The sequence below is a fragment of the Pseudophryne corroboree genome, unplaced genomic scaffold, assembly GCF_028390025.1.
Source record: "Pseudophryne corroboree isolate aPseCor3 unplaced genomic scaffold, aPseCor3.hap2 scaffold_2337, whole genome shotgun sequence".
Classification (NCBI taxonomy): domain Eukaryota; kingdom Metazoa; phylum Chordata; class Amphibia; order Anura; family Myobatrachidae; genus Pseudophryne; species Pseudophryne corroboree.
Window position 1 is genome coordinate 19,257 of NW_026968990.1, and position 19,174 is coordinate 38,430.

Here is a 19,174-nt window from a genome sequence, read left to right on the forward strand (position 1 = left end):
GGGGTCTGCGAGCGTCACAGTGACATCACTTATATCTATAGTAATAATACTGGGACATGACTGAGGAGGTGAGGGGGTCTGGGAGTGTAACAGTGACCACTTATATCTATAGTAATAATACAGGGACATGACTGGGGAGGTGAGGGGATCTGGGAGCGTCACAGTGACATCACTTATATCTATAGTAATAATACTGGGACATGACTGGGGAGGTGAGGGGGTCTGGGAGTGTAACAGTGATCACTTATCTATAGTAATAACACAGGGACATGACTGGGGAGGTGAGGGGATCTGGGAGCGTCACAGTGACATCACTTATATCTATAGTAATAATACTGGGACATGACTGGGGAGGTGAGGGGGTCTGGGAGTGTAACAGTGATCACTTATAGCTATAGTAATAACACAGGGACATGACTGGGGAGCTGAGGGGATCTGAGAGCGGCACAGTGATGTCACGTATATATTTAGAAATAATACAAGGACATGACTGTGGATGTGAGAGGGTCTGGGAGTTTAACAGTGATGTCACTTATATCTATAGTAATAATACTGGGACATGACTGGGGAGGTGAGGGGGATCTGGGAGTATATACATTGGTATTTGATGTTTCCCTCATTACACAGGATTACACAGTAGTGAAGACATCCAGTGAGTGTAAGACACCCAGCAGCTGTCCACTTGTGTCAGGAGGACTGAGCAGGACTCAGAGCCCCATCACAGTGCCTCCTCCTTACTCGCGGATGCATGAGAGACACAATGACCAGAAGATCCTGGAAATCACCAACAAGATCATTCAGCTGCTGACTGGAGAGGTGACTGCTGGGAATGGGGTATTATACAATAACACCAGGGGACGTGTCTGGGTGGTGACTGGAGAGGTGACTGCTGGGAATGGGACATTATTCAGTAACACCAGGGGATGTGTCGGTGATGACTGGAGAGGTGACTGCTGGGAATGGGAAATTATACAGTAACATCAGGGATGTGTCTGGGTGATGACAGGAAAGGTGACTGCTGGGAATGGGACATTATACAGTAACACCGGGGGATGTGTCTTGGTGATGACTGGAGATGTGACTGCTGGGAATGGGACATTATACAGTAACACCAGGGGACGTGTCTGGGTGATGACTGGAGAGGTGACTGCTGGGAATGGGACATTATACAGTAGCACCAGGGGACGTGTCTGGGTGATGACTGGAGAGGTGACTGCTGGGAATGGGACATTATACAGTAACACCAGGGGATGTGTCTGGGTGATGACTGAAGAGGTGACTGCTGGGAATGGGACATTATACAGTAACACCAGGAATGTGTCTGGGTGATGACTGGAGAGGTGACTGCTGGGAATGGGACATTATACAGTAACACCAGGGGATGTGTCTGGGTGATGACTGGAAAGGTGACTGGTGAGAATGGGGCATTATACAGTAACACCAGGGAATGTGTCTGGGTGATGACTGGAGAGGTGGCGGCCGGGAATGGGACATTATACAGTAACCCCGGGGGACGTGTCTGGGTGATGACTGGAGAGGTGACTGCTGGGAATGTGACATTATACAGTAACACCAGGGGATGTGTCTGAGTGATGACTGGAAAGGTGACTGCTGGGAATGGGACATTATACAGTAACACCAGGGGACGTGTCTGGGTGATGACTGCAGAGGTGACTGCTGGGAATGGGACATTATACAGTAACACCAAGGGATGTGTCTGGGTGATGACTATCACTGTGTGTGTCTGGTTCCTATAAGGTGTCAGGATGTCACTGTCTATGTCTCCATGCAGGAGGGGGGAGTATATAGAGGAACACAGGGGTCTGTACAAGGACGTGATGATGGAGAATCACCGGCCCCTCACATCACTGGGTAAGAGGAGACTGTCATATATTGTACAGGGGAGAGCAGGTATGGGGGCCCCTATATACACACATCATCTGATAATCACATATATACACTGTACTCAGTCACTGTGTGTCTCCTACAGATGGGCCCAGTAACAGAGATACCCCAGAGAGATGTCCCCGTCCTCTGTGTTCCCAGGATTTTACAGAGGAGAATCACAGGATCCCACAGGAGGATCAGGTAGGCGGGATTTAGGGTCTCACCCATATACCAAAGTGACTGTCTCTGTATGACAGGGATGGAGAACATCCCAGCATGCTCTGCAACAGTTTTAGCTTAACCAAATTGCAAAACTGATGCAGGGCATGCTGGTATGTGTAGTTCATTAACAGCTGGAGGGCAAAAGGTTTCCCATCCCTGCTATAAGATCTGTAAAAAAGCTGCGTGTGTGTTATACTATTTCACCTCCGCTTCATTTGACTCTATGTAAGTGTCATTATATATTGTTTTTTGGGGTTATATAGGTAGAAGATCTGTCAGATATAAAGGCAGAAGATATAGAGGGAGAAGAAGAGACGTATGTGACTGATATAAAGGCAGAAGATATAGAGGGAGAAGAAGAGACGTATGTGACTGATATAAAGGCAGAAGATATAGAGGGAGAAGAAGAGACGTATGTGACTGATATAAAGGCAGAAGATATAGAGGGAGAAGAAGAGGCGTATGTGACTGATATAAAGGCAGAAGATATAGAGGAAGAAGAGACGTATGTGACTGATATAAAGGCAGAAGATATAGAGGGAGAAGAAGAGACGTATGTGACTGATATAAAGGCAGAAGATATAGAAGGAGAAGAAGAGACGTATGTGACTGATATGAAGGCAGAAGATAAAGAGGGAGAAGAAGAGACGTATGTGAGGGGTGATCAGCAGTGTAAGGAGGAGGAAATCCCTACAGATATCAGCACAGGTGAGTAATAAACACTTATTACAGAAAAGAGTCACATAGTCTCCTTTCTCAGTCACTACAGCAATCTCTTATCCTACACCCTCTGTCAGTACATACTAATTAGAGATGAGCGCCTGAAACTTTTCGGGTTGTGTTTTGGTTTTGGGTTCGGTTCCGCGGCCGTGTTTTGGGTTCGACCGCGTTTTGGCAAAACCTCACCGAATTTTTTTTGTCGGATTCGGGTGTGTTTTGGATTCGGGTGTTTTTTTCAAAAAACCCTAAAAAACAGCTTAAATCATAGAATTTGGGGGTAATTTTGATCCCAAAGTATTATTAACCTCAAAAAACATAATTTACACTCATTTTCAGCCTATTCTGAACACATCACACCTCACAATATTATTTTTAGTCCTAAAATTTGCACCGAGGTCGCTGTGTGAGTAAGATAAGCGACCCTAGTGGCCGACACAAACACCGGGCCCATCTAGGAGTGGCACTGCAGTGTCACGCAGGATGTCCCTTCCAAAAAACCCTCCCCAAACAGCACATGACGCAAAGAAAAAAAGAGGCGCAATGAGGTAGCTGTGTGAGTAAGATTAGCGACCCTATTGGCCGACACAAACACCGGGCCCATCTAGGAGTGGCACTGCAGTGTCACGCAGGATGTCCCTTCCAAAAAACCCTCCCCAAACAGCACATGACGCAAAGAAAAAAAGAGGCGCAATGAGGTAGCTGACTGTGTGAGAAAGATAAGCGACCCTAGTGGCCGACACAAACACCGGGCCCATCTAGGAGTGGCACTGCAGTGTCACGCAGGATGTCCCTTCCAAAAAACCCTCCCCAAACAGCACATGACGCAAAGAAAAAAAGAGGCGCAATGAGGTAGCTGACTGTGTGAGAAAGATAAGCGACCCTAGTGGCCGACACAAACACCGGGCCCATCTAGGAGTGGCACTGCAGTGTCACGCAGGATGTCCCTTCCAAAAAACCCTCCCCAAACAGCACATGACGCAAAGAAAAAAAGAGGCGCAATGAGGTAGCTGTGTGAGTAAGATTAGCGACCCTAGTGGCCGACACAAACACCGGGCCCATCTAGGAGTGGCACTGCAGTGTCACGCAGGATGGCCCTTCCAAAAAACCCTCCCCAAACAGCACATGACGCAAAGAAAAAAAGAGGCGCAATGAGGTAGCTGTGTGAGTAAGATTAGCGACCCTAGTGGCCGACACAAACACCGGGCCCATCTAGGAGTGGCACTGCAGTGTCACGCAGGATGGCCCTTCCAAAAAACCCTCCCCAAACAGCACATGACGCAAAGAAAAAAAGAGGCGCAATGAGGTAGCTGACTGTGTGAGAAAGATAAGCGACCCTAGTGGCCGACACAAACACCGGGCCCATCTAGGAGTGGCACTGCAGTGTCACGCAGGATGTCCCTTCCAAAAAACCCTCCCCAAACAGCACATGACGCAAAGAAAAAAAGAGGCGCAATGAGGTAGCTGACTGTGTGAGAAAGATAAGCGACCCTAGTGGCCGACACAAACACCGGGCCCATCTAGGAGTGGCACTGCAGTGTCACGCAGGATGGCCCTTCCAAAAAACCCTCCCCAAACAGCACATGACGCAAAGAAAAAAAGAGGCGCAATGAGGTAGCTGACTGTGTGAGAAAGATAAGCGACCCTAGTGGCCGACACAAACACCGGGCCCATCTAGGAGTGGCACTGCAGTGTCACGCAGGATGTCCCTTCCAAAAAACCCTCCCCAAACAGCACATGACGCAAAGAAAAAAAGAGGCGCAATGAGGTAGCTGTGTGAGTAAGATTAGCGACCCTAGTGGCCGACACAAACACCGGGCCCATCTAGGAGTGGCACTGCAGTGTCACGCAGGATGGCCCTTCCAAAAAACCCTCCCCAAACAGCACATGACGCAAAGAAAAAAAGAGGCGCAATGAGGTAGCTGACTGTGTGAGAAAGATAAGCGACCCTAGTGGCCGACACAAACACCGGGCCCATCTAGGAGTGGCACTGCAGTGTCACGCAGGATGTCCCTTCCAAAAAACCCTCCCCAAACAGCACATGACGCAAAGAAAAAAAGAGGCGCAATGAGGTAGCTGTGTGAGTAAGATTAGCGACCCTAGTGGCCGACACAAACACCGGGCCCATCTAGGAGTGGCACTGCAGTGTCACGCAGGATGGCCCTTCCAAAAAACCCTCCCCAAACAGCACATGACGCAAAGAAAAATAAAAGAAAAAAGAGGTGCAAGATGGAATTGTCCTTGGGCCCTTCCCACCCACCCTTATGTTGTATAAACAGGACATGCACACTTTAACCAACCCATCATTTCAGTGACAGGGTCTGCCACACGACTGTGACTGAAATGACGGGTTGGTTTGGACCCCCACCAAAAAAGAAGCAATTAATCTCTCCTTGCACAAACTGGCTCTACAGAGGCAAGATGTCCACCTCATCATCATCCTCCGATATATCACCGTGTACATCCCCCTCCTCACAGATTATCAATTCGTCCCCACTGGAATCCACCATGTCAGCTCCCTGTGTACTTTGTGGAGGCAATTGCTGCTGGTCAATGTCTCCGCGGAGGAATTGATTATAATTCATTTTAATGAACATCATCTTCTCCACATTTTCTGGATGTAACCTCGTACGCCGATTGCTGACAAGGTGAGCGGCGGCACTAAACACTCTTTCGGAGTACACACTTGTGGGAGGGCAACTTAGGTAGAATAAAGCCAGTTTGTGCAAGGGCCTCCAAATTGCCTCTTTTTCCTGCCAGTATAAGTACGGACTGTGTGACGTGCCTACTTGGATGCGGTCACTCATATAATCCTCCACCATTCTATCAATGGTGAGAGAATCATATGCAGTGACAGTAGACGACATGTCCGTAATGGTTGTCAGGTCCTTCAGTCCGGACCAGATGTCAGCATCAGCAGTCGCTCCAGACTGCCCTGCATCACCGCCAGCGGGTGGGCTCGGAATTCTGAGCCTTTTCCTCGCACCCCCAGTTGCGGGAGAATGTGAAGGAGGAGATGTTGACAGGTCGCGTTCCGCTTGACTTGACAATTTTCTCACCAGCAGGTCTTTGAAACCCAGCAGACTTGTGTGCGCCGGAAAGAGAGATCCAAGGTAGGTTTTAAATCTAGGATCGAGCACGGTGGCCAAAATGTAGTGCTCTGATTTCAACAGATTGACCACCCGTGAATCCTTGTTAAGCGAATTAAGGGCTCCATCCACAAGTCCCACATGCCTAGCGGAATCGCTCTGTCTTAGCTCCTCCTTCAATGTCTCCAGCTTCTTCTGCAAAAGCCTGATGAGGGGAATGACCTGACTCAGGCTGGCAGTGTCTGAACTGACTTCACGTGTGGCAAGTTCAAAGGGCATCAGAACCTTGCACAACGTTGAAATCATTCTCCACTGCGCTTGAGACAGGTGCATTCCACCTCCTATATCGTGCTCAGTTGTATAGGCTTGAATGGCCTTTTGCTGCTCCTCCAACCTCTGAAGCATATAGAGGGTTGAATTCCACCTCGTTACCACCTCCTGCTTCAGATGATGGCAGGGCAGGTTCAGGCGTTTTTGGTGGTGCTCCAGTCTTCTGTACGTGCTGCCTGTACGCCGAAAGTGTCCCGCAATTTTTCTGGCCACCGCCAGCATCTCTTGCACGCCCCTGTCGTTTTTTTAAAAATTCTGCACCACCAAATTCAAGGTATGTGCAAAACATGGGACGTGCTGGAATTTGCCCAGATTTAATGCACGCACAATATTGCTGGCGTTGTCCGATGCCACAAATCCACAGGAGAGTCCAATTGGGGTAAGCCATTCCGCGATGATCTTCCTCAGTTGCCGTAAGAGGTTTTCAGCTGTGTGCGTATTCTGGAAACCGGTGATACAAAGCGTAGCCTGCCTAGGAAAGAGTTGGCGTTTGCGAGATGCTGCTACTGGTGCCGCCGCTGCTGTTCTTGCGGCGGGAGTCCATACATCTACCCAGTGGGCTGTCACAGTCATATAGTCCTGACCCTGCCCTGCTCCACTTGTCCACATGTCCGTGGTTAAGTGGACATTGGGTACAACTGAATTTTTTAGGACACTGGTGAGTCTTTTTCTGAGGTCCGTGTACATTTTCGGTATCGCCTGCCTAGAGAAGTGGAACCTAGATGGTATTTGGTAACGGGGGCACACTGCCTCAATAAAATGTCTAGTTCCCTGTGAACTAACGGCGGATACCGGACGCACGTCTAACACCAACATAGTTGTCAAGGCCTCAGTTATCCGCTTTGCAGCAGGATGACTGCTGTGATATTTCATCTTCCTCGCAAAGGACTGTTGAACAGTCAATTGCTTACTGGAAGTAGTACAAGCGGGCTTACGACTTCCCCTCTGGGATGACCATCGACTCCCAGCAGCAACAACAGCAGCGCCAGCAGCAGTAGGCGTTACATGCAAGGATGCATCGGAGGAATCCCAGGCAGGAGAGGAATCGTCAGAATTGCCAGTGACATGGCCTGCAGGACTATTGGCATTCCTGGGGAAGGAGGAAATTGACACTGAGGGAGTTGGTGGGGTGGTTTGCGTGAGCTTGGTTACAAGAGGAAGGGATTTACTGGTCAGTGGACTGCTTCCGCTGTCGGCACAAGTTTTTGAACTTGTCACTGACTTATTATGAATGCGCTGCAGGTGACGTATAAGGGAGGATGTTCCGAGGTGGTTAACGTCCTTACCCCTACTTATTACAGCTTGACAAAGGGAACACACGGCTTGACACCTGTTGTCCGCATTTCTGGTGAAATACTTCCACACCGAAGAGCTGATTTTTTTGGTATTTTCACCAGGCATGTCAACGGCCATATTCCTCCCACGGACAACAGGTGTCTCCCCGGGTGCCTGACTTAAACAAACCACCTCACCATCAGAATCCTCCTGGTCAATTTCCTCCCCAGCGCCAGCAACACCCATATCCTCCTCATCCTGGTGTACTTCAACACTGACATCTTCAATCTGACTATCAGGAACTGGACTGCGGGTGCTCCTTCCAGCACTTGCGGGGGGCGTGCAAATGGTGGAAGGCGCATGCTCTTCACGTCCAGTGTTGGGAAGGTCAGGCATCGCAACCGACACAATTGGACTCTCCTTGTGGATTTGGGATTTCGAAGAATGCACAGTTCTTTGCTGTGCTGCTTTTGCCAGCTTGAGTCTTTTCATTTTTCTAGCGAGAGGCTGAGTGCTTCCATCCTCGTGAAGCTGAACCACTAGCCATGAACATAGGCCAGGGCCTCAGCCGTTCCTTGCCACTCCGTGTCGTAAATGGCATATTGGCAAGTTTACACTTCTCCTCCGACAATTTTATTTTAGGTTTTGGAGTCCTTTTTTTTCTGATATTTGGTGTTTTGGATTTGACATGCTCTGTACTATGACATTGGGCATCGGCCTTGGCAGACGACGTTGCTGGCATTTCATCGTCTCGGCCATGACTAGTGGCAGCAGCTTCAGCACGAGGTGGAAGTGGATCTTGATCTTTCCCTAATTTTGGAACCTCAACATTTTTGTTCTCCATATTTTATAGGCAGAACTAAAAGGCACCTCAGGTAAACAATGGAGATGGATGGATTGGATACTAGTATACAATTATGGACGGACTGCCACGGTTAGGTGGTATAAAAAAACCACGGTTAGGTGGTATATAATACAATTATGGATGGACGGACTGCCTGCCGAGTTCCGACACAGAGGTAGCCACAGCCGTGAACTACCGCACTGTACACTGGTTGATAAAGAGATAGTAGTATACTCGTAACAACTAGTATGACGACGGTATAAAGAATGAAAAAAAAACCACGGTTAGGTGGTATATATTGTAATACAATTATGGATGGACGGACTGCCTGCCGAGTTCCGACACAGAGGTAGCCACAGCCGTGAACTACCGCACTGTACACTGGTTGATAAAGAGATAGTAGTATACTCGTAACAACTAGTATGACGACGGTATAAAGAATGAAAAAAAAACCACGGTTAGGTGGTATATATTATAATACAATTATGGATGGACGGACTGCCTGCCGAGTACCGACACAGAGGTAGCCACAGCCGTGAACTACCGCACTGTACACTGGTTGATAAAGAGATAGTAGTATACTCGTAACAACTAGTATGACGACGGTATAAAGAATGAAAAAAAAACCACGGTTAGGTGGTATATATTGTAATACAATTATGGATGGACGGACTGCCTGCCGAGTTCCGACACAGAGGTAGCCACAGCCGTGAACTACCGCACTGTACACTGGTTGATAAAGAGATAGTAGTATACTCGTAACAACTAGTATGACTATGACGACGGTATAAAGAAAGAAAAAAAAAACCACGGTTAGGTGGTATATAATACAATTATGGATGGACGGACTGCCTGCCGAGTTCCGACACAGAGGTAGCCACAGCCGTGAACTACCGCACTGTACACTGGTTGATAAAGAGATAGTAGTATACTCGTAACAACTAGTATGACGACGGTATAAAGAATGAAAAAAAAACCACGGTTAGGTGGTATATATTATAATACAATTATGGATGGACGGACTGCCTGCCGAGTGCCGACACAGAGGTAGCCACAGCCGTGAACTACCGCACTGTACACTGGTTGATAAAGAGATAGTAGTATACTCGTAACAACTAGTATGACGACGGTATAAAGAATGAAAAAAAAACCACGGTTAGGTGGTATATATTATAATACAATTATGGATGGACGGACTGCCTGCCGAGTGCCGACACAGAGGTAGCCACAGCCGTGAACTACCGCACTGTACACTGGTTGATAAAGAGATAGTAGTATACTCGTAACAACTAGTATGACGACGGTATAAAGAATGAAAAAAAAACCACGGTTAGGTGGTATATATTGTAATACAATTATGGATGGACGGACTGCCTGCCGAGTTCCGACACAGAGGTAGCCACAGCCGTGAACTACCGCACTGTACACTGGTTGATAAAGAGATAGTAGTATACTCGTAACAACTAGTATGACGACGGTATAAAGAAAGAAAAAAAAACCACGGATAGGTGGTATATATTATAATACAATTATGGATGGACGGACTGCCTGCCGAGTGCCGACACAGAGGTAGCCACAGCCGTGAACTACCGCACTGTACACTGGTTGATAAAGAGATAGTAGTATACTCGTAACAACTAGTATGACTATGACGGTATAAAGAAAGAAAAAAAAACCACGGTTAGGTGGTATATAATACAATTATGGATGGACGGACTGCCTGCCGAGTTCCGACACAGAGGTAGCCACAGCCGTGAACTACCGCACTGTACACTGGTTGATAAAGAGATAGTAGTATACTCGTAACAACTAGTATGACTATGACGGTATAAAGAAAGAAAAAAAAACCACGGTTAGGTGGTATATATTATAATACAATTATGGATGGACGGACTGCCTGCCGAGTTCCGACACAGAGGTAGCCACAGCCGTGAACTACCGCACTGTACACTGGTTGATAAAGAGATAGTAGTATACTCGTAACAACTAGTATGACTATGACGGTATAAAGAAAGAAAAAAAAACCACGGTTAGGTGGTATATATTATAATACAATTATGGATGGACGGACTGCCTGCCGAGTGCCGACACAGAGGTAGCCACAGCCGTGAACTACCGCACTGTACACTGGTTGATAAAGAGATAGTAGTATACTCGTAACAACTAGTATGACTATGACGACGGTATAAAGAAAGAAAAAAAAAACCACGGTTAGGTGGTATATAATTATACAATTATGGATGGACGGACTGCCTGCCGAGTGCCGACTGCCGACACAGAGGTAGCCACAGCCGTGAACTACCGCACTGTACTGTGTCTGCTGCTAATATAGACTGGTTGATAAAGAGATAGTATACAACAATACTACTACTAATATTATATATACTGGTGGTCAGGCACTGGTCACCACTAGTCACACTGGCAGTGGCACTCCTGCAGCAAAAGTGTGCACTGTTTAATTTTAAATTAATATAATATTATGTACTCCTGGCTCCTGCTATAACAACCTGCAGTGCTCCCCAGTCTCCCCCACAATTATAAGCTTTATACATTGATGTGCAGCACACTGGGCTGAGCAGTGCACACAGACTGAGTCACTGTGTGACTGCTGTGTATCGTTTTTTTCAGGCAGAGAACGGATATAGCAGAGAACGGATATATTAAATAAAAGTTAACTTAAAACAAACAACTGCACTGTCTCTGGTGGTCACTGGTCACTGTGGTAAACTCTGTCTGCACAATCTCTCTCTCTCTCTTCTAATCTATTCTAAATGGAGAGGACGCCAGCCACGTCCTCTCCCTATCAATCTCAATGCACGTGTGAAAATGGCGGCGACGCGCGGCTCCTTATATAGAATCCGAGTCTCGCGAGAATCCGACAGAGTCATGATGACGTTCGGGCGCGCTCGGGTTAACCGAGCAAGGCGGGAGGATCCGAGTCTGCTCGGACCCGTGAAAAAAAGGTGAAGTTCGTGCGGGTTCGGATTCAAAGAAACCGAACCCGCTCATCTCTAATACTAATGAGGAAAATGTATCTGCCCATCAGCCCCTATTATACTCCTCACCCCCTCACATCATATCACTGTGTTACCAGCCCAGAGATCTGACCAGTCTCCTCCCCACACTCTCTGGTGTATCTCATACATCAGGATCCATCAGCCCCCATTATACTCCTGCTCTACCCTCATCATGTCACTGTGTGTTACCAGCCCAGAGATCTGACCAGTCTCCTCCCCGCACTCTCTAGTGTATCTCATACATCAGGAGCCATCAGCCCCTATTATACTCCTGCTCTCCTCCTCACATAATGTCAGTGTGTTACCAGCCCAGAGATCTGACCAATCTCCTCCCCACACTCTCTATTTTATCTCATACATCAGGAGCCATCAGCCCCTATTATACTCCTACTCTCCTCCTAACATCATGTCACTGACCAGCCCAGAGATCTGACCAGTCTCCTCCACACACTCTCTGGTGTATCTCATACATCAGTAGCCATCAGCCCCTATTATACTCCTACTCTCCCCCTCACATCATGTCACTGAGTTACCAGCCCAGAGATCTGACCAGTCTCCTCCCCGCACTCTCTAGTGTATCTCATACATCAGGAGCCATCAGCCCCTATTATACTCCTGCTCTCCTCCTCACATAATGTCACTGTGTGTTACCAGCCCAGAGATCTGACCAATCTCCTCCCCACACTCTCTATTTTATCTCATACATCAGGAGCCATCAGCCCCTATTATACTCCTACTCTCCTCCTAACATCAGGTCACTGACCAGCCCAGAGATCTGACCAGTCTCCTCCACACACTCTCTGGTGTATCTCATACATCAGTAGCCATCAGCCCCTATTATACTCCTACTCTCCCCCTCACATCATGTCACTGAGTTACCAGCCCAGAGATCTGACCAGTCTCCTCCCCACACTCTCTGGTGTATCTCATACATCAGGAGCCATCAGCCACTATTATATTTCTGCTCTCCCCCTCACATCATGTCACGGAGTTACCAGCCCAGAGATCTGACCAGTCTCCTCCCCACACTCTCTGGTGTATCTCATACATCCGGAGCCATGAGCCCCTAATATACTCCTGCTCTACCCTCACATCATGTCACTGTGTGTTACCAGCCCAGAGATCTGACCAGTCTCCTCCCCACACTCTCTGGTGTATCTCATACATCAGGAGCCACCAGCCACTATTATATTTCTGCTCTCCCCCTCACATCATGTCACTGAGTTACCAGCCCAGAGATCTGACCAGTCTCCTCCCCACACTCTCTGGTGTATCTCATACATCAGGAGCCATCAGCCACTATTATATTTCTGCTCTCCCCCTCACATCATGTCACTGAGTTACCAGCCCAGAGATCTGACCAGTCTCCTCCCCACACTCTCTGGTGTATCTCATACATCCGGAGCCATGAGCCCCTAATATACTCCTGCTCTACCCTCACATCATGTCACTGTGTGTTACCAGCCCAGAGATCTGACCAATCTCCTCCCCACACTCTCTATTTTATCTCATACATCAGGAGCCATCAGCCCCTATTATACTCCTACTCTCCTCCTAACATCATGTCACTGACCAGCCCAGAGATCTGACCAGTCTCCTCCACACACTCTCTGGTGTATCTCATACATCAGTAGCCATCAGCCCCTATTATACTCCTACTCTCCCCCTCACATCATGTCACTGAGTTACCAGCCCAGAGATCTGACCAGTCTCCTCCCCGCACTCTCTAGTGTATCTCATACATCAGGAGCCATCAGCCCCTATTATACTCCTGCTCTCCTCCTCACATAATGTCACTGTGTGTTACCAGCCCAGAGATCTGACCAATCTCCTCCCCACACTCTCTATTTTATCTCATACATCAGGAGCCATCAGCCCCTATTATACTCCTACTCTCCTCCTAACATCAGGTCACTGACCAGCCCAGAGATCTGACCAGTCTCCTCCACACACTCTCTGGTGTATCTCATACATCAGTAGCCATCAGCCCCTATTATACTCCTACTCTCCCCCTCACATCATGTCACTGAGTTACCAGCCCAGAGATCTGACCAGTCTCCTCCCCACACTCTCTGGTGTATCTCATACATCAGGAGCCATCAGCCACTATTATATTTCTGCTCTCCCCCTCACATCATGTCACGGAGTTACCAGCCCAGAGATCTGACCAGTCTCCTCCCCACACTCTCTGGTGTATCTCATACATCCGGAGCCATGAGCCCCTAATATACTCCTGCTCTACCCTCACATCATGTCACTGTGTGTTACCAGCCCAGAGATCTGACCAGTCTCCTCCCCACACTCTCTGGTGTATCTCATACATCAGGAGCCACCAGCCACTATTATATTTCTGCTCTCCCCCTCACATCATGTCACTGAGTTACCAGCCCAGAGATCTGACCAGTCTCCTCCCCACACTCTCTGGTGTATCTCATACATCAGGAGCCATCAGCCACTATTATATTTCTGCTCTCCCCCTCACATCATGTCACTGAGTTACCAGCCCAGAGATCTGACCAGTCTCCTCCCCACACTCTCTGGTGTATCTCATACATCCGGAGCCATGAGCCCCTAATATACTCCTGCTCTACCCTCACATCATGTCACTGTGTGTTACCAGCCCAGAGATCTGACCAGTCTCCTCCCCACACTCTCTGGTGTATCTCATACATCCGGAGCCATGAGCCCCTAATATACTCCTGCTCTACCCTCACATCATGTCACTGTGTGTTACCAGCCCAGAGATCTGACCAGTCTCCTCCCCACACTCTCTGGTGTATCTCATACATCCGGAGCCATGAGCCCCTAATATACTCCTACTCTACCCTCACATCATGTCACTGTGTGTTACCAGCCCAGAGATCTGACCAGTCTCCTCCTCACACTCTCTGGTGTATCTCATACATCAGGACACATCAGCCCCTATTATACTCCTGCTCTCCCCCTCACATCATGTCACTGTGTGTTACCAGCCCAGAGATCTGACCAGTCTCCTCCTCACACTCTCTGGTGTATCTCATACATCAGGAGCCATCAGCCACTATTATATTTCTGCTCTCCCCCTCACATCATGTCACTGAGTTACCAGCCCAGAGATCTGACCAGTCTCCTCCCCACACTCTCTGGTGTATCTCATACATCCGGAGCCATGAGCCCCTAATATACTCCTGCTCTACCCTCACATCATGTCACTGTGTGTTACCAGCCCAGAGATCTGACCAGTCTCCTCCCCACACTCTCTGGTGTATCTCATACATCCGGAGCCATGAGCCCCTAATATACTCCTACTCTACCCTCACATCATGTCACTGTGTGTTACCAGCCCAGAGATCTGACCAGTCTCCTCCTCACACTCTCTGGTGTATCTCATACATCAGGACACATCAGCCCCTATTATACTCCTGCTCTCCCCCTCACATCATGTCACTGTGTTACCAGCCCAGAGATCTGACCAGTCTCCTCCCCACAGTCTTTGAGTGTTTATTATACTCCAGTCCAAGCTTCCTAGTATTTTTAATTAAACATAAAAGCAATGCCAGAACTATAGTACTGGTTAATGTCAGTTACAGAATTATATAATGTACCATGTAATATCCTGGGTCTTCTCTACTCATTTATAGTAATTTGCCATTTTTTAACATAAACTACAATATTTAATTTGTTTCATTCAAGTTTATTTGTGCATAATGTATTTTACTTCCAGCAGATGGACACACAAGCAGGAACATCTCAGAAGGACATCTAATGTTATCCCCGGATTGTGACATAAAAGATAATGACAGTAGACAGGATTCTCCAGGAGCTAATCCCATTACCCCAATTATACATCCAGCTATATCAGCTGGTCCCTCTGATCCTGGGAAATGTTCTCCTGGTCACTCTGATATTGGTGCATCTGTTACAGCTCTGACAGTAAATACAGTGTTTCCCTGTTCTGTAGATGCCAAATGTTTTCCACAGAACACAAAGGCTCTTAACCCACAGACAGGTAAGGCAGGTGAGAGTCCATTTCTATGTTCCGAGTGTGGGAAATGTTTTACATACAAATCGTATCTTCTTAGACATCAGAGCAGTCACACAGGTGAGAGGCCATTTCCATGTTCTGAGTGTGGGAAATGTTTTGCACATAAATCAGATCTTGTTACACATCAAAGATGTCACACAGGTGAGAAACCATTTTCATGTTCTGAGTGTGGGAAATGTTTTACATACAAATCAGCTCTTGTTATACATCAGCGAAGTCACACAGGTGAGAGGCCATTTCCATGTTCTGAGTGTGGGAAATGTTTTGCACATAAATCAGATCTTGTTACACATCAAAGATGTCACACAGGTGAGAAACCATTTCCATGTTCTGAGTGTGGGAAATGTTTTACACTGAAATCACATCTTGTTAAACATCAGAGATGTCACACAGGTGAGAAACCATTTCCATGTTCTGAGTGTGCAAAATGTTTTGCACATAAATCAGATCTTGTTACACATCGGAGAAGTCACACAGGTGAAAAACCATTTTCATGTTCTGAGTGTGCAAAATGTTATGCACATAAATCAGATCTTGTTGCACATCGGAGAAGTCACACAGGTGAGAAGCAATTTTCATGTTCTGAATGTGGGAAATGTTTTGCACATAAATCACATCTTGTTACACATCAGAGAAGTCACACAGGTGAGAAACCATTTTCATGTTCTGATTGTGTGAAATGTTTTACACAGCAATCAAATCTGATTACACATCAGAGAAGTCACACAGGTGAGAAACAATTTCCATGTTCTGAGTGTGGGAAATGTTTTACACTGAAATCAAATCTTGTTACACATCAGAAAAGTCACACAAGTGAGAAACCATTTTCATGTTCTGAATGTGGGAAATGTTTTACACTGAAATCAGAACATATTACACATCAGAGAAGTCACACAGGTGAGAAACCATTTCCATGTTCTGAGTGTGGGAAATGTTTTGCACATAAATCAAAACTTGTTACACATCAGAGAAGTCACACAGGTGAGAAACCATTTTCATGTTCTGAGTGTCGGAAATGTTTTACACAGCAATCAAATCTGATTACACATCAGAGAAGTCACACAGGTGAGAAACCATTTCCATGTTCTGAGTGTGGAAAATGTTTTACACTGAAATCAAATCTTGTTACACATCAGAGAAGTCACAGGTGAGAGGTCATATCCATGCTCTGAGTTTGAGAAGTAAATCAGCTCTGTTTCACACAATAGACATCACACAGGTGAGGATCCTTTTTATTCTCATCACCATTGCCATACAATGTTCCTCAAGGTTCTTATCCTATGTCCTATGCTTTTTGCTGCCACTGGGTGAAACAATAAGACGTCATGCTCTTGTCTACCACTGCTGTGCAGATGACCTGTCTTTTTCTCTGTGTACTCGGAAACCCAATACTAATCCTAAGTGTCTGTCTAGCTGAGCTCCAGGTGTGGGTGATGGTAGTTGTCTGTGGGGCAGATGTATTAAGCCTGGAGAAGTGATAAAGCAGTGATAAATGCAAGGTGATAACGCAGCAGCCAATCAGCTCCTAACCGTAAATTTAAATTTTGGAGCTGATTGGCTGATGTGTTATCACATTACATTTATCACTGGTTTATCACTTCTCCAGGCTTAATACATCTGCCCCTGTGACTCAGTCCTTGAGTAACAGAGGTCTTTATGGTAGAAGCTCACAAACAAAGGTCAAGACTACAGCTTCACCAACCAACTGAAGTTACGCTTTGGGGTTCAGTTACAAAATGCTGGTCATGGGCGGAGTCTTGGCATTGTCTTGGATTGTGTCTGACACAATATTCGAATCCTCGTTCTTTCATCAGTGGACCATATCCAAAATCAAGCACCTGATTCTTTTCGAAGATCTACCTGAAGTCATACATGCACTTGTATCATCACGCATAGACTACTGCCATACCCTCTACCTTGGTCTCCCAGCAAAAGAATTGCACCGCTTGTAGCTTGTACCTAACCATCCCGTTCCGCCACATAACACCCTTTCTCTGCTCCTTCCACCGGCTGCCTTTAAGATGGGGACTGTATTACATAATCTTACTGACTCTCCCAGCCCTACATGACCAGGGTCCATGGTACCAGAAGCAACTTCTGCCTCCTTACTGCCCTGGTTACTTCCATCTACAGATAAAGGACCTAACCAGCAGCACCAAGAATCTCCATTAATTCACTTGAGGATGATCTTTTAGCATTGTAGCCCTGACCATGGAACCTGCTGCCCTGCACAGTCCAAGAGACCTCCACTCTGGAGACCACAAGCAGACTGATGATTGTGACTCACGCGTTTCATTAATGTTCCTTAATTTCTAAAATAATACATCCCACATGCTGAGGTCTTTATTATGTTCTACTTATTGCGTATCTTGTGCTCTGTGTAAATGTGAATATAAAGTTCTGTGAGTGCTATTGGTAGGAAAGTGCTGTATAAGTAACATTATTACTGAGGAGAATGACAGGAGTCAGATCAAGTTACACCATACGTTACATATACAGAAGGGAAATGTATAAGTAACATTATTACTGGTGAGAATGACAGGAGTCAGATCTAGTTACACCATATGTTACATATACAGAAGGGGAAATGTATAAGTAACATTATTACTGGTGAGAATGACAGGAGTCAGATCTAGTTACACCATACGTTACATATACAGAAGGGGAAATGTATAAGTAACATTATTACTGGTGAGAATGACAGGAGTCAGATCTAGTTACACCATATGTTACATATGCAGAAGGGGAAATGTATAAGTAACATTATTACTGGTGAGAATGACAGGAGTCAGATCTAGTTACACCATACGTTACATATACAGAAGGGGAAATGTATAAGTAACATTATTACTGGTGAGAATGACAGAAGTCAGATCTAGTTACACCATACATTACATATACAGAAGGGGAAATGTATAAGTAACATCATTACTGGTGAGAATACCAGGAGTCAGATCTAGTTACACCATACATTACATATACAGAAGGGGAAATGTATAAGTAACATTATTACTGAGGAGAATGACAGGAGTCAGATCTAGTTACACCATATGTTACATATGCAGAAGGGGAAATGTATAAGTAACATTATTACTGGTGAGAATGACAGGAGTCAGATCTAGTTACACCATATGTTACATATACAGAAGGGGAAATGTATAAGTAACATTATTACTGGTGAGAATGACAGGAGTCAGATCTAGTTACACCATATGTTACATATACAGAAGGGGAAATGTATAAGTAACATTATTACTGGTGAGAATGACAGGAGTCAGATCTAGTTACACCATACGTTACATATACAGAAGGGGAAATGTATAAGTAACATTATTACTGGTGAGAATGACAGGAGTCAGATCTAGTTACACCATATGTTACATATGCAGAAGGGGAAATGTATAAGTAACATTATTACTGGTGAGAATGACAGGAGTCAGATCTAGTTACACCATGCGTTACATATACAGAAGGGGAAATGTATAAGTAACATTATTACTGGTGAGAATGACAGAAGTCAGATCTAGTTACACCATACATTACATATACAGAAGGGGAAATGTATAAGTAACATTATTACTGGTGAGAATACCAGGAGTCAGATCTAGTTACACCATACATTACATATACAGAAGGGGAAATGTATAAGTAACATTATTACTGGGAAGAATGACAGGAGTCAGATCTAGTTACACCATACGTTACATATACAGAAGGGGAAATGTATAAGTAACATTATTACCAGTGAGAATGACAGGAGTCAGATCTA

General features: G+C 46.1%; 1 protein-coding gene across 2 annotated transcripts; it reads left to right on the plus strand.

The window, feature by feature from the left end:
- The first annotated feature begins 630 nt into the window (after window positions 1–630).
- LOC135010374 (oocyte zinc finger protein XlCOF22-like) lies at window positions 631–16,888 on the plus strand. Of its 2 annotated transcripts, none has more exons than XM_063952354.1 (5): window positions 631–816; window positions 1,793–1,872; window positions 1,991–2,088; window positions 2,373–2,817; window positions 15,085–16,888. In XM_063952354.1, exons 2-5 carry the CDS (start codon window positions 1,839–1,841, stop codon window positions 16,554–16,556), a joined length of 2,049 nt encoding a protein of 682 aa, XP_063808424.1. In that variant the 5' UTR covers window positions 631–816; window positions 1,793–1,838; the 3' UTR covers window positions 16,557–16,888. The 2 variants fall into 2 exon arrangements, with proteins under 2 accessions (XP_063808424.1, XP_063808425.1); XM_063952355.1 differs by having other exon boundaries at window positions 15,088–16,888.
- The last annotated feature ends 2,286 nt before the right edge of the window (window positions 16,889–19,174 follow it).

What these genes read in the sequence shown, in the direction of transcription:
- LOC135010374 (XM_063952354.1), top strand. Translation starts at nt 1,839, where the DNA reads ATGATGGAGAATCACCGGCCCCTCACATCACTGG. An exon ending in GGATCCCACAGGAGGATCAG is followed by an intron (nt 2,089 to 2,372) that starts GTAGGCGGGATT and finishes GGGGTTATATAG; the next exon opens with GTAGAAGATCTGTCAGATAT. An exon ending in CCCTACAGATATCAGCACAG is followed by an intron (nt 2,818 to 15,084) that starts GTGAGTAATAAA and finishes TTTTACTTCCAG; the next exon opens with CAGATGGACACACAAGCAGG.